The sequence below is a fragment of the Erpetoichthys calabaricus genome, chromosome 3, assembly GCF_900747795.2.
Source record: "Erpetoichthys calabaricus chromosome 3, fErpCal1.3, whole genome shotgun sequence".
Classification (NCBI taxonomy): Eukaryota; Metazoa; Chordata; class Cladistia; order Polypteriformes; family Polypteridae; genus Erpetoichthys; species Erpetoichthys calabaricus.
The window spans coordinates 99843286-99862249 of NC_041396.2; the positions used below are offsets into that span (position 1 = coordinate 99843286).

General features: G+C 35.4%; 1 protein-coding gene across 1 annotated transcript in view; it reads right to left on the reverse strand.

Annotated features, from left to right (window-relative positions):
- The window catches only part of trdn (triadin), a 456738-nt gene that overhangs the window by 250016 nt on the left and 187758 nt on the right, over positions 1-18964 (reverse strand). The window contains exon 10 of the mRNA XM_051924220.1: positions 11114-11182. Within this exon, the coding sequence (XP_051780180.1) occupies positions 11114-11182 (69 nt within the window). The remainder of the gene's footprint in view (positions 1-11113; positions 11183-18964) is intronic.

Consider the following 18964-nt stretch of genomic DNA (forward strand, 5'->3'; position numbering starts at 1 on the left):
CTAGGGTAGAAAGTCAGCACTCGAGATGGCTGTGGGTTCCAGACTTCAGGCAGTCATTGACTGTAAAGGATTTTCAACCAAATGAAAATGATTATGGCGGCACGGTGGCGCAGTGGGTAGCGCTGCTGCCTTACAGTTAGGAGACCCGGTTTCACTTCCCGGGTCCTCCCTGCGTGGAGTTTGCATGTTCTCCCCGTGTCTGCGTGGGTTTCCTCTGGGTACTCCGGTTTTCTCCTACAGTCCAAAAACATGTAGGTTAGGTGCATTGGTGATTCTAAATTGTCCCTAGTGTGTGCTTGGTGTGTGTGTGTGTGTGTCCTGCGGTGGGCTGGCACACTGCCCGGGATTTGTTCCCTGCCTTGCGCCCTGTGTTGGTTGGGATTGGCTCCAGCAGACCCCCGTGACCCTGTAGTTAGGATATAGCGGGTTGGATAATGGATGGATGGCTGAAAATGATTATTCTTTTTATGATTATGTTAGTTTTTCTAAATACTATTGAGCCCCTGAAAACAGGGGGTTGAGGGGGCATGTAAAAAATGTCTGTCTTTTATGAACAGCTTATATAATACTTTTAGTACAGCCTTTAAATTAAAGCTACACTTCCACCACATCTGGATTGCTTAGTTTCAAAAGCATTGTAATGGGGTATAGATTCAATGTGTCACTGTCCAAATACTAATGGACATGTTAAAACATGACAAATATTAGATTCAATTTTTCACTACTACCTATGAACTAAATGATGGATGGTAATGTGCTCTCCACATATGTCAGTGTGGACACAGCAAACAAGAATTGTGTCTCTGTTTAAAGGTGATTAATGAATTTTAGTTCAATTTTGTGATTATTAGGTAATCAGTTTATTTCAGTGACCTGCATTAAATTTTGTTTTATGGGTCTTTGATAAAATTATGACCTAGATGTCACTGTCATCATAAGCATTCTTTCAGGTTGACGGTGTGAAGGACAGCATAGTGGATATTGTAAAATTTATTGGGCACACAAAACAGACCTCTAAGATAAAGGCAAAGGGGCAAGGAAAGAAGAAAAGGTAGAGTCACAGAAAGGTCAACACAGGCAGATCAAGTTTAATGGCCAAGAGACATATAGTATGTAAGAAGATTAAGAGCCCAAAAGCAAAACAAAACTAACACCAACTTTTATACTTTGCACTAAGTCTGTTTCTGAAAAAAGGTAAGATTCTCCCATTTTAAAAGAAGTATGGCTATACTCTGCACCTCACGGTCTCCCTCTAAAGCAGTTGCACCCACAAGTGTGGTTTCTTGTAGCTTGTTTTGTGAAGAATACAGGATTATTCTTAGGATTTAGACAAAAAGGCTACTGATTCATACAAAAAAATGTGCCTGACTATGAAGACTTAGCTTTATCACTGAAACTGTATTATTGCCATCTTAGTTTTGGGATCCCTGTTTCAGTTCTTTGCACTTTTGTGGATTTATGGACGGGTTTTGTACCCCTCAGTGTATTTTATTGTTATGATGATAATGCTACTAAAGTACTGTGTTGCTTGTTGTTTTTTTTTAGTTCAACACTATTTTGTGGTCGATTTGCCTGACTATGGCCATTTTGTTTACGCCAACCGTTTCTAGTCTTGTGAAGGTTCAGCAGTGTTTCACCTGACTTCATCATACATTCCATACTGAAGAATGTGCTGAAGTAAAGATTTTCTCTGTGTATTGGATTCCCTTACAAAACAAAACAGAAAAGAACTTTTGTTGTTTAGTTAGATAAAACAATTGAGAAAGCATAGGACATTTTTGCTTGCTCTCTTTTGACTTCAATTCCCATTTCAGAATATTGGGCTTTTGACAATCTAAACTTTTGTATTCTCTCTGGTGTTATGACTCCTGTGCTTGTCCATGATCTCAACTCTGATATGTTATGCCTTTGTTTCACAAAAATCTAAAAAGCACCTCCAGTGCTTTAGTGCTAGTACTCTTATACGTTTCATTTAGTATAACTTTGGTCCAATCTCTGGATTGTCAGTTCTTGTTCTCCTGTCTCCAGATATATAGTCTCTCTGAAGACGAACATATAATATACAGTATATGTCTGGAGACATCCATGAGTGAAACTCGGTGAGACAAATTAGATGGATCACTGTCACATTTCTAAAATAATCCAATGCAAGGGAAAAACCTATTATACAATGGTATTTGAAGATCTGCAACGAGTGGTAAAAGTGAACGATACATTGTCTCAGATATTGTGTGTACTCTCTGCTGTTCACCATAACAACTATAGTGTAGGAGTCAATATAAGTTTAAAAGAATTGGCAGCTATATTCATGAAAATATGAACTGCAAAATATGTATTTAAACGTGTGTCACACTCCATCAAATGCCGTTAAGAGAGCTGATAACAAAGATCCACAGGAGATGCTGATTTCAGTAATCGAAACACCTGAATCAGTAAATGTGTCTAATAACACCAGTAGATGGACAGATGCACAACATCCACCTTCTGACTGCACTTCAATTCAAATAACTAAAGAAATTTCACATTATTATCTAATTGGAAATACAAATATGCCATGACAAATAGCCACAAAGCTTTAACACGTTGTATATCAATAGACAACAATGCTTATCTTATTATTGTACTGTTATATGTCATAGTGATGCAATAGTTAAAATGACAGAAAGATATCATAGCAGACAGAGTCACATCTCAAACATGTGGAGCCCACTAGCTGCAGTGGACTACACGTATGTATCTGCCTGTTTCCACTATTGCTGCGCTCATTACAAAGTGCTAATTAATTGTTGAGTTTCAGTTACATTATGCTACTGAGCTCCTGAATGGATAACAGCAATTTTAGCTTTTAATTTTCTCTCAGCATCAAGTCTTTTGCTCAGCATGTTTTGCTCTCTCTGAAAAGGAGTGGAAGCCAGCCATGCATAAAATATACTCGAGCTCTATATATGCAAAGCGTTCAGTAATTCAACTTAAAATCTTTTATCAGTCACATTTATTTCGTTTAAACTATAAATGTTGCAATTTAGCTCCAGTCTTTGTGAGTGCACCAAGTTAACATCGTTTTGGACAAAAATCTTTGAACACCTATCAAACAGCCTTGGTGTCACAATCACTCCTAACCCATTAATAGCTGTGTTTGGTGTACTCTCAGGTTGGCTTAAAGTTGAGAAGGACAAATTGATTGTACTGTAATAGCTTATGCCACACTTCTAACACATAGACTTGCAGTGCTTAAATGGAAGAATCCCAGACCACCTTTTGTAAGTCAATGTGTAACTGATATATACTATTAGAAATTGGAAAAAAGCAAATTCTTGCTTAGAGGATCCATTCAAAATTTTTAAAAATGTAATAATTATGTAATAATATAATATAACATATATTTTAATATATATAATGAATAATATTAATAATATAATTAATACAGTTTTAGAGTTAGTGTTCATATCAGGGGGAAAACACCATTTTCTCTTCTTTTTTTTCCTAACTACACTATGCTCTTGGATCAACTCTCTGTCTCTTGGGTGGGAGTTGAATTATGTTTTGTTAGATTTTGTCTTTTTTTAACCTACTGGTTTTTTTCTTTTCTTCTTTTTTCAGTTTGACTATGAAGTCATGTGCTGTATAAGTTCAACTTGATCATATGCAATGTGATTTTCTTCAAATAAAATAAATAAAAATTAAAAAAGGGAAAAATCTATACAGTATTTTAAAAATGACCTGACATTGCAGAGTTAGGTAACACTAGCAGGTCATGATGTTAAATAAGATCTGTTACTGGAAAGGATTGTTTTCTAATTAAGCAGCTAAATTGGAACAGATATCTGCAGCCGCAGCCACTACAGCCCTCCAGGACTGACATTGATCATCTATCTGAGTTAACTTAGGAGCCCAAAAATCTTTCCTAATAAATTTGAACTTTTTTGGCTTTTGATCCACTTGAAGTTCTGTCAAAGGATATTAACAAAACAAAATTCTTTTTATTCTTGCTTAGTTCAAAATCATCTTTAAAATATGAAATTAAACAATTTCCTTAAAAAAGCAAAACTGTGCTTAACCTGTAATAACAAAATATTCTTAAACCAGGCAGAGTCTATGCCACCAGCATTGGGTGCTGGGCAGAACCCAGATTTAGAAAACAGTGTTCATCTGTTAGAGAGGGCCCACTCATATACTTATTTACATTCAAGTAAATTTCAATAAATGTATTCATTAATTTTTTGTTATTCTTTAATGAATACTTAAAATACCAGGAAGTCTGGGCATTATTGCCCAAACCACAAAACAAGAAAACTGGAAAATTGTGAGCTGGAAATATACATTTTGTGGTTCACATGCAACAGTTCTAGTCTACACTATTCTGCTTCACTGTTAGTGATTAGTTTTCACTGTCCATGGGCCCTAGGAACATTTCAGACTTTTAACATCAAATTCAGTACAGCACTGCCATTCACATGATCTGTATATGAATAGTTCAAATTCAAAATTAGTATATTCTGTATATTACTGGGGACACTCTTATATAAACTAGGATTATACAAAATTATTGGACCCTGTTCAAAGAGCCTTGCAGTTTTCTAGTTATCTTTACTATTGAAATGACTCTTTTTCTTTAAAGGAATATCTGAAAAAATATTGCTGGAGGTCATCAGAAGGTAAGCTAACATTCAAATTACACTGACAGAAAAGCAAGAACACTCTGAAAATCCTTTGTGTTTTAAGAATGAAGACATTACTAATGCTGTGAATTTCTTGTATTTATGTATTCATTAAATATTGCTTTGTGAATAACCTGAGAGACCTATTCAAATCTTTAGTTAAAGGCACTATTTTTATCTGTAAAAAAACCCAGCCCTTTTTCGATATGCAGGTCTGTGGATTTTACTTTAATTTTAATTCAGATACATCAGTCAAAACTATAATATTTTCTATGCTAATGCATACATTTCCATCTATATAACATTATGTTGTAGACACATTTATATAAAATCAAGGTGCAGAAATGAAAGTGACAGGAAAGAGAATGTGTGAAACTTCACAAATAACCCAAATGGCTGCTGATGTCAGAAAGTATTTATTTAGTTATAAAATACCCTATTCAATATTGGAAATAAATGTTCAAGACAGAAACGTAAAAAACATACAAGATGAAATCAATTCAAAAATTAATTTCAAGGTAAAATTGATCTGAATGCTTCATAGATTTTGAAGATGGCAGATATAATCTCTATATTTACAGTAAGTGCACACAACCCTTTAAATGCAAAAATATTCTGCAGTTCTAGTGGTGAAACTCTGTCTGAGAGACTACATAATGTGAGTCATCAACAGCATTTTAAAATGAGAATGAAAGCTATAAGATATTTGCAAGATAGAGAAAGCACTGCCCTTGAAGTGAAAAAGCAATGAGCCTCCTCCATCACTGGTCTATCTACAAATAAAGTACAAAACTTTTCAGTTCTTTCCTGGGTCGTTTCAAATCAACCAGAACACATAGAAAAGAAAAGATGGGCTGTCAATAAACTAACCCACAAGTCTTTGGGATGTGAGAGGAAGCCATAGAACTATAAGGATAAAGGAAGAATGAAAATAATCTACACTGGAAGTAAATTGACTGGGATCTGAGCCCAGGATGCTGAAGTTTCACCCTCCAATAACCAAAATAATGTTTATAACCTGTAAACAGGTCGTTTTCCTATAATGGACTCGTACTGGTTGTTTCTCACCTTGTACCTATTGCTGTAGGGATAGACAATGGTTCCCCATGACTCTGAGTTGGATAAACAGGGAACAAAATAATTTAATGATTGGATAAAGGATGTATTTTAATGCTGTGTTGTATACTAAATAGGTCAGAAGCTTATATTAATTCATTTAATTGCTATTAGATTCGTTGATAAAACTTTCAAACATGCATCCATTGTGAAAACCAGCAGCATCAGGAGCACGGCAGAATCCAACACTGGATAAGACTCTACAATATTGTGGCATGCAGGCATGCATTCTCACTCGTACAGAGTCAATTTAGTGTTGCCAACTAACCTAACATATACTTCATTGAATTGTGGGATAAAACTGGAGTACCCAGAAAACAACATGTAGACAGGGGTAGAGCAGTGATCTCCCTGTGCCACGTCAAGTAGGATGGAAGATTTCAACACATTAAAACATGACTTGTTTCTTAAAATTTAAAGAACATTATTACATAACTTAAAAAAATAATCGTCATATTTAATCCAACCTTACTGACATTTCCTATATGCAATAGAAATAACACAAACCTGAAAACTTTAACACAACATAACTTATGATCAGTAATAGTACAGTAATAATTTTAGTCCCATCTCATTGGGGGACAGACTAATGGAGAATATACTGTAATGACAAATCACTCAAAATAATTATTACTCCTATATGTAGTAGCCTTCCTGATCTCCTAGTAAAAACTATATATTTATATAAATCATACATACTTTAAAATATACACTATATAAAATTTAGTTCATAATGTTAATATTTACAAATGGTTCTTACAATGGCGAAAATGTGCAACTTCTACGCAGTAATCAGGCTCAGGCTTTTAACCCAGCATTAACCACTAAACCACCAGGTCAACCACCAATTACTAATCATGTACTGTAACTTTGCATATATCTTAACTTTGCAAATGTATTTTAACATAGTTGTGTTTGCTTGGTAAATCACCTTTTGATGATGCAAAATAAGCATTAAGGGAGAATCTGAACTGGATGAAATTAATCTGATAATGCTGGATGGATTTTATAGTACTTAAATGTCTTGAAGTGAGTGATGCAATTTATAAATATAAGCATAATTCATTTTGAGAAGAATTCATATTTACTTTGATATATTTCAAATAGATTCTAGATACATTATATAACAACTCAACTTTAACTTTATTATCCTATATAGGAAATTCATTTGGTTTATGTATCAAAATGAAAAACACAGACATAGGTTTTAAATGTAAAAAGACAAGGAAGGACACATACATAATAAGTAAACACATATACTGTATCTGGACACCAATATGCATTCATATATTAAACATATATACATAGGCAAATAAATATGCTAAAAAAAATCTTGCACCCCTTACATGAATCTTCCATGTCAGTTGAGGGTACAGATGACCTTTTAAATCTAGAAGTTTTTATTCGAAATTTTAAGATTCTGTGTAATGCCACAGACCTAAATTAAATTTATAATGTAGCGGGTGTGTGGGATTGTGGAGGAGTTGATGGAGCTTTTAGAGTGCCAGGTCTTCATATAGTAGTTGCCCTGATTTTTGTACCACCCAATGACCCTACTCACTGCTTTAATCAGAAGCTGGAGTTTGACTTTGTCTTGGGCACACATGTTGTCAAAGACGCAGATTAAGTTAAAAAAAAAAAGAATGCCCTGCAAAACAGACAAGTAAAACATATGGAGATTGTGAACATGCCTCTAAATTGTTAAGTCCAGGTGTTTCATGTGCACTTGTTCTTAACAGGTGCCTATTATCAAGCACATGGTCTTGCAATTTCCATTGACAAACACTGGCAGTAGAATGGGCGATCCTGAACTATAAACGTGACACTGTCATAGGATGCCACTTTTGAAATTTCTGCTTTACTCAATCTGCCCCAGTCAACTGTAAGTGCTATTATTGTAGAGTGGAAGCATCTATGAGCAACAACAGCTCAGCCACAAAGTGGTAGACCATGGAAACTCACAGAGCGGGGCCACCAAGTACTGAAGCACCTACAATATTCTCTATTGCACCACATACAATAGCGTTACCAACTGCTTCTGGAAGCAACATCAACACATGAAATGTGTGTTGGGAGTTTTATGGAACAGGTTTCCAAGGCTGAGCAGCTGCACATAAGCCTGAGATCACTATACACAATATCAAGAAAAAGTTGAAATGTTGTAAAGCACACTACTATTGGACTCAGCATAAACATGTTCTCTGGAGTGATGAGTCACCCTTCACTATCTGCTAGCCTGATGGATGAATACAAGTCTTCCAGATCATAGGAGGACGCTACCTTCTGGACTGCATAGCGTCTACTATAAAGTATGGCGGAGGAGGGATAATGATCTGTGGCTGTTTTTTCAGGATTTGAGCTAGGTTCCTTGGTTCCAATGAAGAGTAATATTAATATTAATATTGTGCTACAGCACAAAATTACATTTTAGACAATTCTACACGTCTACCTTTGTGGCATCAATTTGAATAATGCCCTTTTCTGTTCCAGCATGACTGTGCCCCTGTGCACAATGCCAAATCCATAAAGACATGGTTTGGCAAGATTTGTGTAGAGAAACTCAAGTAGTGTGCACAAAGCCCTGACGTCAACCCTAGTCAACACCTTTGGTATGAATTGGAGTGCCAATTTCAAGACTGGTCTTCTTATCCAACTTCAGTATCAGACATCACAAATGCTATTTTACCCGATTGGGCACAAATTCCCACAGACACACTCCAAAATCTTGAGGAAAGCCTTCCCAGAAGAGTTGAGGCTGGCTGTCATGTTGTGGCAACTCCATATTAATGTCCCTTGTTTTAGAATGGGACATCCAACAAACTCGTGTATATATGTGATGGTCAGGTGTGCTTAAGCTTTTGGCTATATAAATGTATTGTTGTTCAAAACACTATCAGAAGCATAACACACTTTTAAATGCAAAGTAGGCTATAAAACACAAACAAAAAGTGACTATAAAACTGCACCAACATCTTCTAAGGTCTCAGGACTGTGTATATCAATATATCACTGACATATCACAAGAGAAGAACCTTTTAGCACTGAACTAATGAAGACAGTGGATGGGGTTATTACTCATGTGTTTCAACCTCTTTCTAAATATAAGTACAGTTTTTGAAGTAACCTGCTTAAGGGAATTAGAGCATTAACACAGTTGACGAATGTGTAAATTCCATACCACCAGTGTTCTACCCAAAATTAAATTCTGGATTCTGGAGCAGTAAAGCTGCAGTGCTAACCACAGCAACAACCATTCCTTTCCATTTTCCAGTGCCTTATCAAACTTGGAAAACACATTTTGCCCATTCCTGGTACTGTACTCTGGTTTTCCTCCTGCATACCCAACGATGGAGTGGGTTAGGATGATTCCACGCTGGACCCTTGCTAGTGTGAGTGTGTGTGTAAGTTGTTCCAGAAATGGGCTGACACATTACCCAAGGCTTGTAACTACATTGCACCTCAAGCTGCTGGGCTATACTGCCCCAAAACACTTAATTGGGTGTTATATTATGTTACATTTATTTGCAAAATCCATGTATAAATGCCCAATTTCAGATAACTACTTTGGATTATTGGGCTGTTAGAAAGCAGAGCTAACTGCTTTACCAGTGTGAAGCTTTCATTTTCATCCATAATAGAAATGCAAAAAATGCAAATGCAAAAAAAAACTTTGATACCTACAAAACCTTATGGAATAACATTAACACAATACGTGGTATGTATTCAAAGTACATACACATAGTAGATAGATACAAATTACTCCTAATTCTTGCAATTTTAGATATCTTAGCACAGACATAAAGTTGCACTTACGTCACAGCAACACTAGTTTAGGTACTGTAAAAATGCATCTATTACTCATTAACTCTTATGTAACAAGACCTTTACAAAGGCTTCTTTGGGTTTTCATAAAACTTACAAACAAACATCAGTAGATGGGTTATTCATCTCTGTGCAGTGTGGCATATTGACAAGATTGTAAAATTACTTGTTAATATGAAGAACAAAGAATGAGTTTACACAGGCTTCACATTAAGCATGGCAGTGTTCCTGTAGGAGCTCACTTCAGCAGCAATGGACACTGTGAGAAGGATTTTAAAGTCGCAGTGCTTATGGGAAAGTCCAAGACACAGCAAGAGAGAAAGAAATGGGAAGTTAAACAATGTTAAAATTTAACACATTACAGCATGGTTTAAATAGAGACAAGAGTTTTATAACCAGATGTGAGGACTATTTATATCTCTCTGACTGACCCAGACGATTTGAATACAGATCCACATTGTAAGGAAAACTCATCATATACTTCAAAAGACTTTGTTGGACAGTCATATTATTAAAAGATCTTAATTATACCTTGTTCTCCTCTTCTTATAATAAATCATAGGCTGGATAGGTCTGTTAATTTTTACCATTGAAGATGACCCATTTAAAGGTTTTGGTTCTTTCCTAGAGTCTATATAAACACAGGGAACTCCAGTTTCTGTACTACAACTTGCTTGAAGAAAAGGGGCCTGAGCTGCCTCAGAAGCTTGCATATTGTAATCTTTTTAGTTAGCCAATAAATGGTGTCATTTTGCTTGACTTCTCATTGTTATTATGAAGGATTCACAGGTCTTATACTAAATATGTAACATCAAAACAAATGTGTCTCAGTTAAGCCACCTGAGACCACCCCAAAGTGAAGTTTTGTTGCTATGTCACATTACAGAGATGAATAAACACTTTGCTGAAGCTTTGTAAGCATTATGAAGATCCAAAGAAGTGTTTGTTAAGGTCTTGTTAGACAGCGGTAAATGAGTAATAGATACATTTTTACAATACTTAAACTAAAGTGTTACACAAATGACTTTTTTAAAGGAAGTTATTTTAAAAATAACTCCAAATAAACTATTATATTGAGATTTTCAATTGTATTTATAATATCTCAAAACCAAAGGTTTAATTTTATTTGCTGTATCTCAAACTGCATCTTAGATATCCCTTGCTGTACAAGAAAAAATATTTAAATATCCTTGAAAGTATATTTTGGACATACTACATACATTTTCATATTTCTACAGAGTAATTCATTAAAATTATTTTAAAAATGTTTTCAAAGTGTTCTACATTTCTATAGATTCCATTAGATTTTTATAATCGAAAATCTAAATCTATGTTTAACAATATGGTATATTCTCTTTTATAAATACTAAAAGAGAATAAATTCTGGCCTGAAGTAAACACTTGCTATACATTGTGACCTTCAAATCAACATGTCAAATTACAATTCCTAAACAGAAACTGGACCTGTTAGGACTGGTGGCTTAACTTATTATAGATTTATGGAAAGATGTTTTTACCTGGTCTTTCAGCTTGTGTAGTTGCCTTCATTTTGGGGACTTCAATTTGCTGCTTCATTGGCACAACTACTAGAAAAAAATATATTATTAAATATTTATCAGGTTTCAAGGAATTAAACATAATGTATTGTTTAAAGATTCAATATGTGCTCTGACCAGTTTGAAACAATTTGACAAAATCACAATGTAAAAAGTGTAAACTGGAAGACTTTTGTTTTGAAAATATTGGCTTTAATGCAGCTGAGAAAATGGTAGTCTTCTTTTCCAGCTGAAACACAACTAAAATCATTTTTATGGATATTTTTTGATCTTAGATTACTTTAAGACAAATTCAGTGAAAACATATAAAGGTGAAGCAAGAGGAGAACATTTACTAATTGGGGGCACTTTATTTAATATGCAAGCTGGTCCTCTATTCATCCTTGAATGTTGAATATTTACTCTGAATAGCTTGTTCCACCCTGTCCTAAAGATGCTTGAATAGACTGAGATCTGGAGACATGAGAGACTACTGCATACCATGTTCCAGGACTTTGCTAGCCCTGTTGCAAGCATCATTAACTTACTGAAAAAAAAAAAAATACAGTAAGTATCCCTAATTTGCAATTAAATTGTGGCATTTAACACTTATTTCACCATCAGCCTGCAATTTTCATAATCAAAAATGAAAAGGTTTTTTGCCCACTGCCATTACACCTTGTTTCTAGCACATGGAACTGAATGTCTGTTTCATTTATACACTCTATCTATGATAATAGCAAGTTCTGTGTTAGTTTTGCCACTAAGTGGAAACACTATTGACTTTAGTTACTAGATGAGTGACTGTAACCCATTTACTACACAAGTCATCCATGGCAATGTATCAAACAAGGACCATTGTAAATAACAGGTGCTCTTGCGTGGTAGTCATACATCAGTACACCTCAATACATTTGAAGTTTTTACCCATATCGGTGTATTTTCTCAGAGACTCCTCTTTTGGTTCATGCAAAAACTCATTCTCTTGGTTCTTTATTTAGGACAAAGACAATTTTTAAATTTGATTTAACTCATGTCACTTATTTGAGGCGATACTCACATAATGTGAATGACATAATCACTGCAGTGCAATATATCACATAAATTGATAATGAAAACAAAATGAACCCCTAGAAGCAGTAAACTTCATTTAAAGATATGACATTCATTAAATGTGCTGTCTTTCAGCAAGTCTGATTCTGACATTTTTTTGGGCTTACAGATAAATTAGCTGGGTGTCATCAGTAAGGAAGAATGTGAAAGGTATTGTTATGCATAGTCAATGTTCATGGAATAATATACTATCCATCCATCATCCAACCCCCTATATCCTAACTACAGGGTCACGGGGTCTGCTGGAGCTAATCCCAGCCAACACAGGGTGCAAGGCAGGAAACAAACCCCGGGCAGGGTGCCAGCCCACTGCAGGGCACGCACACACACACACACACACACACACACACACACACACCAAGCACACACTAGGGACAATTTAGGATCGCCAATGCACTTAACCTGCATGTCTTTAGACTGTGGGAGGAAACCGAAGGAAACCCACGCAGACACGGGGAGAACATGCAAACTCCACGCCGGGAGGACCCGGGAAGTGCCACCATGCCGCCCCATAATATACTATATAATGAAAATATCATTCATGTAATTGCACCTTAAAGAAATGCGTATTTCACAAATGACAGAATGAGCTTTCACATAATGAAAAAAAGTAGGGTTCAAACAACCTAAGTTTAGTTTGCCATAATTCTGAGGTTTATTCAATTGAATTTTGTGGAGAAGTATGTGAATTTGAATGCATACATACTGTAAGCAAAGAAGCATAATAAATAGAATGATCCATGCATCAAAGAAACAGTAAGGCAGCATTAACAAATAAGGCTGTAAATGTACTGACTGCCAGGGCAGACAGTGGGAAGTTGCGTTGTGTTCCAATGATGTCAAATGACAGGTAAAAGTCAGGAACAAGGAGACCAAAAGATGTGAACTCCAAAGCTAAAATGGAACTCAAAGATCCATCCATCCATCCATCCATTATCCAACCCGCTGAATCTGAACACAGGGTCACGGGGGTCTGCTGGAGCCAATCCCAGCCAACACAGAGCACAAGGCAGGAAACAATCCTGGGCAGGGTGCCAACCCACCGCAGGACACACACAAACACACCCACACACCAAGCACACACTAGGGCCAATTCAGAATCGCCAATCCACCTAACCTGCATGTCTTTGGACTGTGGGAGGAAACCGGAGTGCCCGGAGGAAACCCACGCAGACACGGGGAGAACATGCAAACTCCACGCAGGGAGGACCCGGGAAGTGAACCCAGGTCCCCAGGTCTCCCAACTGCAAGGCAGCAGCGCTACCCACTGCGCCACCGTGCCGCCCAACTCAAAGATCCATAGTCAATTAACATGTGCAAAACTTTGTTGACATAAATTCTATAACACTCACTAACAACTCACTAAAAACTTGGATGATTAACTGTGCTGTGTTCATTTAAATTCTGATACTCTCAATAACATTATACTGACGTGACTTCCTGTAACTGCACCTAGCTGTGTCCTGATGACCAAAACATTTAATGGTGATGTGCATATTAAAACAAAGATAGCACTGCAGCTGAACAGTAAATTATTAACAGTCAAATGTTACATATTTAATACATGTGGTATTAAAAAAAGAAAGTAAAATAAAATCCATAACACAATTATATTAAAAAGAAACCATAAAAGAGAAAAAAAAAACTCCAGTCATACACCAGGGGGGTATTCCATGAAGCGCATTTACAAAATCGGAAAACTTACTGAATAAGCCATGCTTGAATATGCCTTTTTCTCCAGTTGAAACTCAATCGGTTCCATGAACAGCGAGTGGTTCTCTTTAACTGAAAATGGGCTTAGACAAGCTACAGTGCACTTGTGATATCAAGCAATCCCAAGAACTAGTTATCAAAAACATCTATTGTGGTTCAAAAAGCACAGAGGAGAGTGCAATATCTGTAGATTGAGTACAGTAAAACTGATCGGATGAATCTATGTATGAGGGCTAATTGAAAAGTGATGGCAATTTGAAAATTACACTGTAACTGCAACGAGCAGAGATTGATGCAATACCACACGTTTGCAACGGCTTATGGGTAGTATGAACATGCATAGCACAGTGCTCCGCCATTAATCTAGTTGATGCCAAAGTCAAATGAACATGGACACTCTCAGGGGAATTGTGCTATGAAAGAATGATGTAAGGGCTTTGAATGTCTGATGAAGGAAAGCAACAAGACTTAAAGATAGAGGGATGTAAATCATATCCGTTGAACAGAAATTTATATATACATGACACGATTGAAACAGGTGTTGTGGTGTAAAATGTAACATCTTAGAAAAGTTTAGGTTTGTAAAATAGCAATATGCATATGTTTGATTTAGATTTAATGGCAAACATTAGAAAGTAAATATATTACATAATTTGAGATCTTATTATAGACCTTTTCTTGATAATATGAAATAAATAATTAAAAATCACTCAAAATCTGATTTCTTATACTTTTGCAACAGTCACAAGTGTCTTCCTTTTTCTTTTTCAGATTTAATGTGATCCTTAATTGTACTTGTGTTAGCACTTGACATACATGCTTATAATTCAAAAGAGTCAAAGTAATAAATAAACCTCTGAAATGGGATCCTCATGTTTCGAAACCAAAGAAAACACAAAAACACATGTGTAACTCTGAGTTAAGCTAAATATTGCATAATAAACAGTCTGCAATTTATGTCTGCAAAGCTGGAGTCTGTGTAGTGCTATAAATAAGTAGTCTAGGCATAAAATGAAAGTCTAGAATGGATAATATCGTTCTTAAAAAGATCTGGCCTTTCCCAAACATAATTTAAATAAGCTATGCTTTTAGATGCAAACCAGTAGAAAAGTTCACCTCATTTCAGCCAAATGTAGTTTTGGACCAGTAATTGAGTCAAACTGATTCAAATAAACCCTTAGTAAAAAACAGCTGATCAAGGGTGGCACTTATCAATGCAAAGTTCTCAGTTCCTTTTGAAAGATCTGGGTTATAAGAGTTTATTTCATTAAGCTAGCATTTGAAATTAGAGAAACCTTTATTTTGGACTTGATATGGCTGATTTTTCATAATGACATAATGTTTTAAAATTACAAAGGCCTGTAGGTTTTGCCCCTTCACCTTTACTATTGTGATTTCATCTTTCATGAAGTTGATTTCTGTATTCAGAAATAAAAATGTCACTTGTACATTACTCATTTTGTTTTTGATGTGACCTGCCTAATTTTAGTGCTAATATATCTGCTCATTTTTATTAGATCAAACTTTGAATGGTGTTATTGAACTTAAGTCTCTGCTAAAGAATTAGACCCCTTAGATTCTTTCTATTGTTCAAATAATACTGCATTTGAAGAAGCATTTGAAAAAATATTTTTGGGATTCAAGAATACAAAGCAGCTTCTGGTGGCTGAAACTGCCATAGAATTATTTTGAGCAAACAACGTATTGATTTTCCAAATAAATATTGGAATGTATGAGCAGAAAATGTAGGATGACTATCATTGTAAGCAGTAGGTGAGGAGCATGATTTCAACGCAATTCATATGCAATGGTAAAATGTGTCACCTCTGCAAATTACACTGTTAAAAAATTCCTGTCTTTGAAAATGCAGTAATTTGTTAATTAATAAAATTCTCAATATTTGGATAGGAACAATAATTAAAGCTCAATTTAATGCAGGAATTGCTGTACAAATAACCTATGGTGTCATGAAGACTTGTTCCTGGCTTTCACCAAAGTCAATGGTGATGCTACTGAAATAATGCATTGAAATACAAACGTTTAGCTTTTTCGAAGTCAATATGCAATAAGCTTTAATTAACTGATCTTAATAATTAATATATATATGACCTGTCATATTCATTCAATCAATTTAACACTTTTCTGCCTTCCAATTTTCTAGTAGTGTAGCTGAGCAGGAAGTGGGGGCTGAGTACCAGGGAGAGCTCAGTTGACGTCACCAAGAAGCACTTGCTATGCTTACAAGCAGTCCCTTTGTGCCAAAACATGAGTTTTCTTACTTCTGTCAGTCTAAAGCACGGGTCTCCAACTCAAGTCCTGGAGAGCTACTGTGGCTTCATGTTTTCATTCTAACTCTTTTCTTGATTAGTGACCAGTTTTTGCTGCTAATTAACTATTTCCCTTTATTTTAATCGTCTTTTCTTGAGAATCTGACCGCTGAATTGATTCTTTTTTCCTTAAATGGCACCTAAACATAAATTTGATGTGAAATGAGCCAACAGATGACCAACTAACTCAGGGCCTCAAACTCCAACCAACTTCAGTTCATTCAGTTTCTTAATTTAAAGCCAATTCACGTTATTAAACCCGTTATTTAATTCCATGGCACTCATTCTGCCATGGCAGACATTTCCAAAACTTTTGATTTCCTTTTTTAAGAGCGCTGTCAAAATGTTTTGTGGACCTGAGCAGATCAAAATTACTGAGGCCTTCACCTTTCTTTATTTTCAGTTATTGTGTGGTGGTCACATGTTGTTGTTTATGTGTTGGTACATTTTGTGTCTTAATATATTGTTTGGCTGCTAATTAAAGAAAAAACAAATGATTAAGGGGCCTGAGTCTTAAGTTGTGCATCAATTAAAATTAAGGCATAAGAGTTAATTAGCAGCAAAATCTGGTCACTAATAAAGAAAATGGTTAGAATGAAAACCTACAGCCACAGTAGCTCTCTAGGACTGGAGTTGGAAACCACAGCTCTAAAGCAACTGCTTCTGGGAGCCCTTGTAATCCAGATGTTGCGGGTCGGCAGCTAACCACCAATTGTAAACACAGTGCAAAATACATGACCTGAGACAGATCGTGGTGTGATTCCATGACAAAAAATCTTTGTGTAGTTGGCAGGATTTGCACCATGGCCGGTGCTGCACAGAACGTGGGGTCGAGTGAGAGAATGAGCTCACAGCTAACATCACCAGGAAGTGCTTTGCACACACGAGCGTAAGAGGTATTCATACTACTCTCGCTGCAAAGGAATTGCTTTTGAGGGTCCTTTTAATCCAGATGTTTCAGTTGAGTGGCTGACCACTGGCAGTCACTACAGTGCAAACTGTGATGGATCGTGATGTGATTCCACAACAAAAGATCATTTTACTTGTTTGTTAATATTATGTACAGTATTTACAAAGTGAGTTTTATTTCTTTTAATTGTTTTTCCTGTATGTTACTAGAAGCAAGAAAGATAAGTGACACTACTACCATTGTAGTCACCACTGCCATAATGAGGCCCAATACAAATGTGTGTGTATCTGTCAATAAGTCTTGGTCATTATGCACTTGAACATAACTTTGTACAAAAATGGAAAGTCTGACTGGTTTGAATCTATGAATAATTAACTAAAGACAGGACTTCAAAAAGAAAAATAGCATATTTTATTTTTGTTTAGTTTGTTCATAATTCACTTTTACTTTATAACATCGAGTCAAAACCTCTAGCCTGCTCATTTACAGCGGTAAAAATTAAGAGAGAGATGATTAAAAAAAATAAGAAAAAACAATAAGCATCGTCTCACTTTGCATTGCTTTTCATGCAGTGTTATAATTGACACTTAATTGTCTATATTAACAGTAGCCACAAGTAGTTGTAATTTCTTCAACATCAGTGTGGAAATCAAATCCCAGTAGTTTCACCATGTAACAGTGGCATTCAAGCATGTAAACAGTCTTTTACATAACAGTATCTTCACAAACCAGGCCTTGACAGCTTAATGAATGACTTCACTTACACTGCTAATGAAAGACAAGGACTATTATGCAGCTAGCAGTGAATGCTCGGGAGAATGCTAATGTTATTATAATATAAGCTAAATTCAGGTTTAAATGCATACTTATTTTGAGATTTGGTGTTTGTATTACTTTAATATTAGATTTTATCATTTTAACGTGACTGATTAAATGCTAATTTGGACGAAGTAAGATACTTATATCTGCCGAATCCTGCATTATTGTTAGATATGATTAATAAACATTAGTAAACCAATATTGGTTCAGTAATTAGATTAAATATGTTGTTAAAAATGAGCTCACTTTGCTAGTGTATTTACATTAGAAAAGGTGTAAATATTAATGTATACAAAGTTACTTTCATTTGTAGCCAAATTTTCCAAAACCACTATTTTGAAATTCAAAATATATTATACCAACTATGTAGGTGCACAATGCTAATTTTGTCTGTTGAACTTTAAACAATAAGGCTGTGCTTCCTTTATAAATTACCCATTTAGTTTATTCGTTATCCTCACCTGTATACGGATTCCTTCACAGTCAAATACATAAGTGAATAATAATGCAGCTGTCATCATTAACGTCATTTATTTTGATAATAGCACCATTTCTTTTTCTAATCACATCCAGTGACAGCGAAATTTGCAACTCTAGAAGCGTCTATGCTGTTTTGAGTGTTACAATCATTAAGTAATTATGAATATATTTAGAGAGTCATGTACAAAGTGCAAAGACCATTCCTTCTTGTTTTATTGTACTTTTATCCCTTCACCAATCCTTTAGTGTTAACTCTTCCAAATAATTCAAAGCTTTGTATCGCTCAATTAGTGAAATGGTCAGATCACTAAACTTTCCAAGTAAATTTGTCAGTGTTAAAATTCTAAAATGTTTCCCTGGAAATTGATAAATACCATTTTTTGGTAATTGTAATTTATCAGAATTTTTATGAGATGAGACACTACAGTACATATCTGTGATGAGATGTTTACAGAGAAACAATTGGCTACA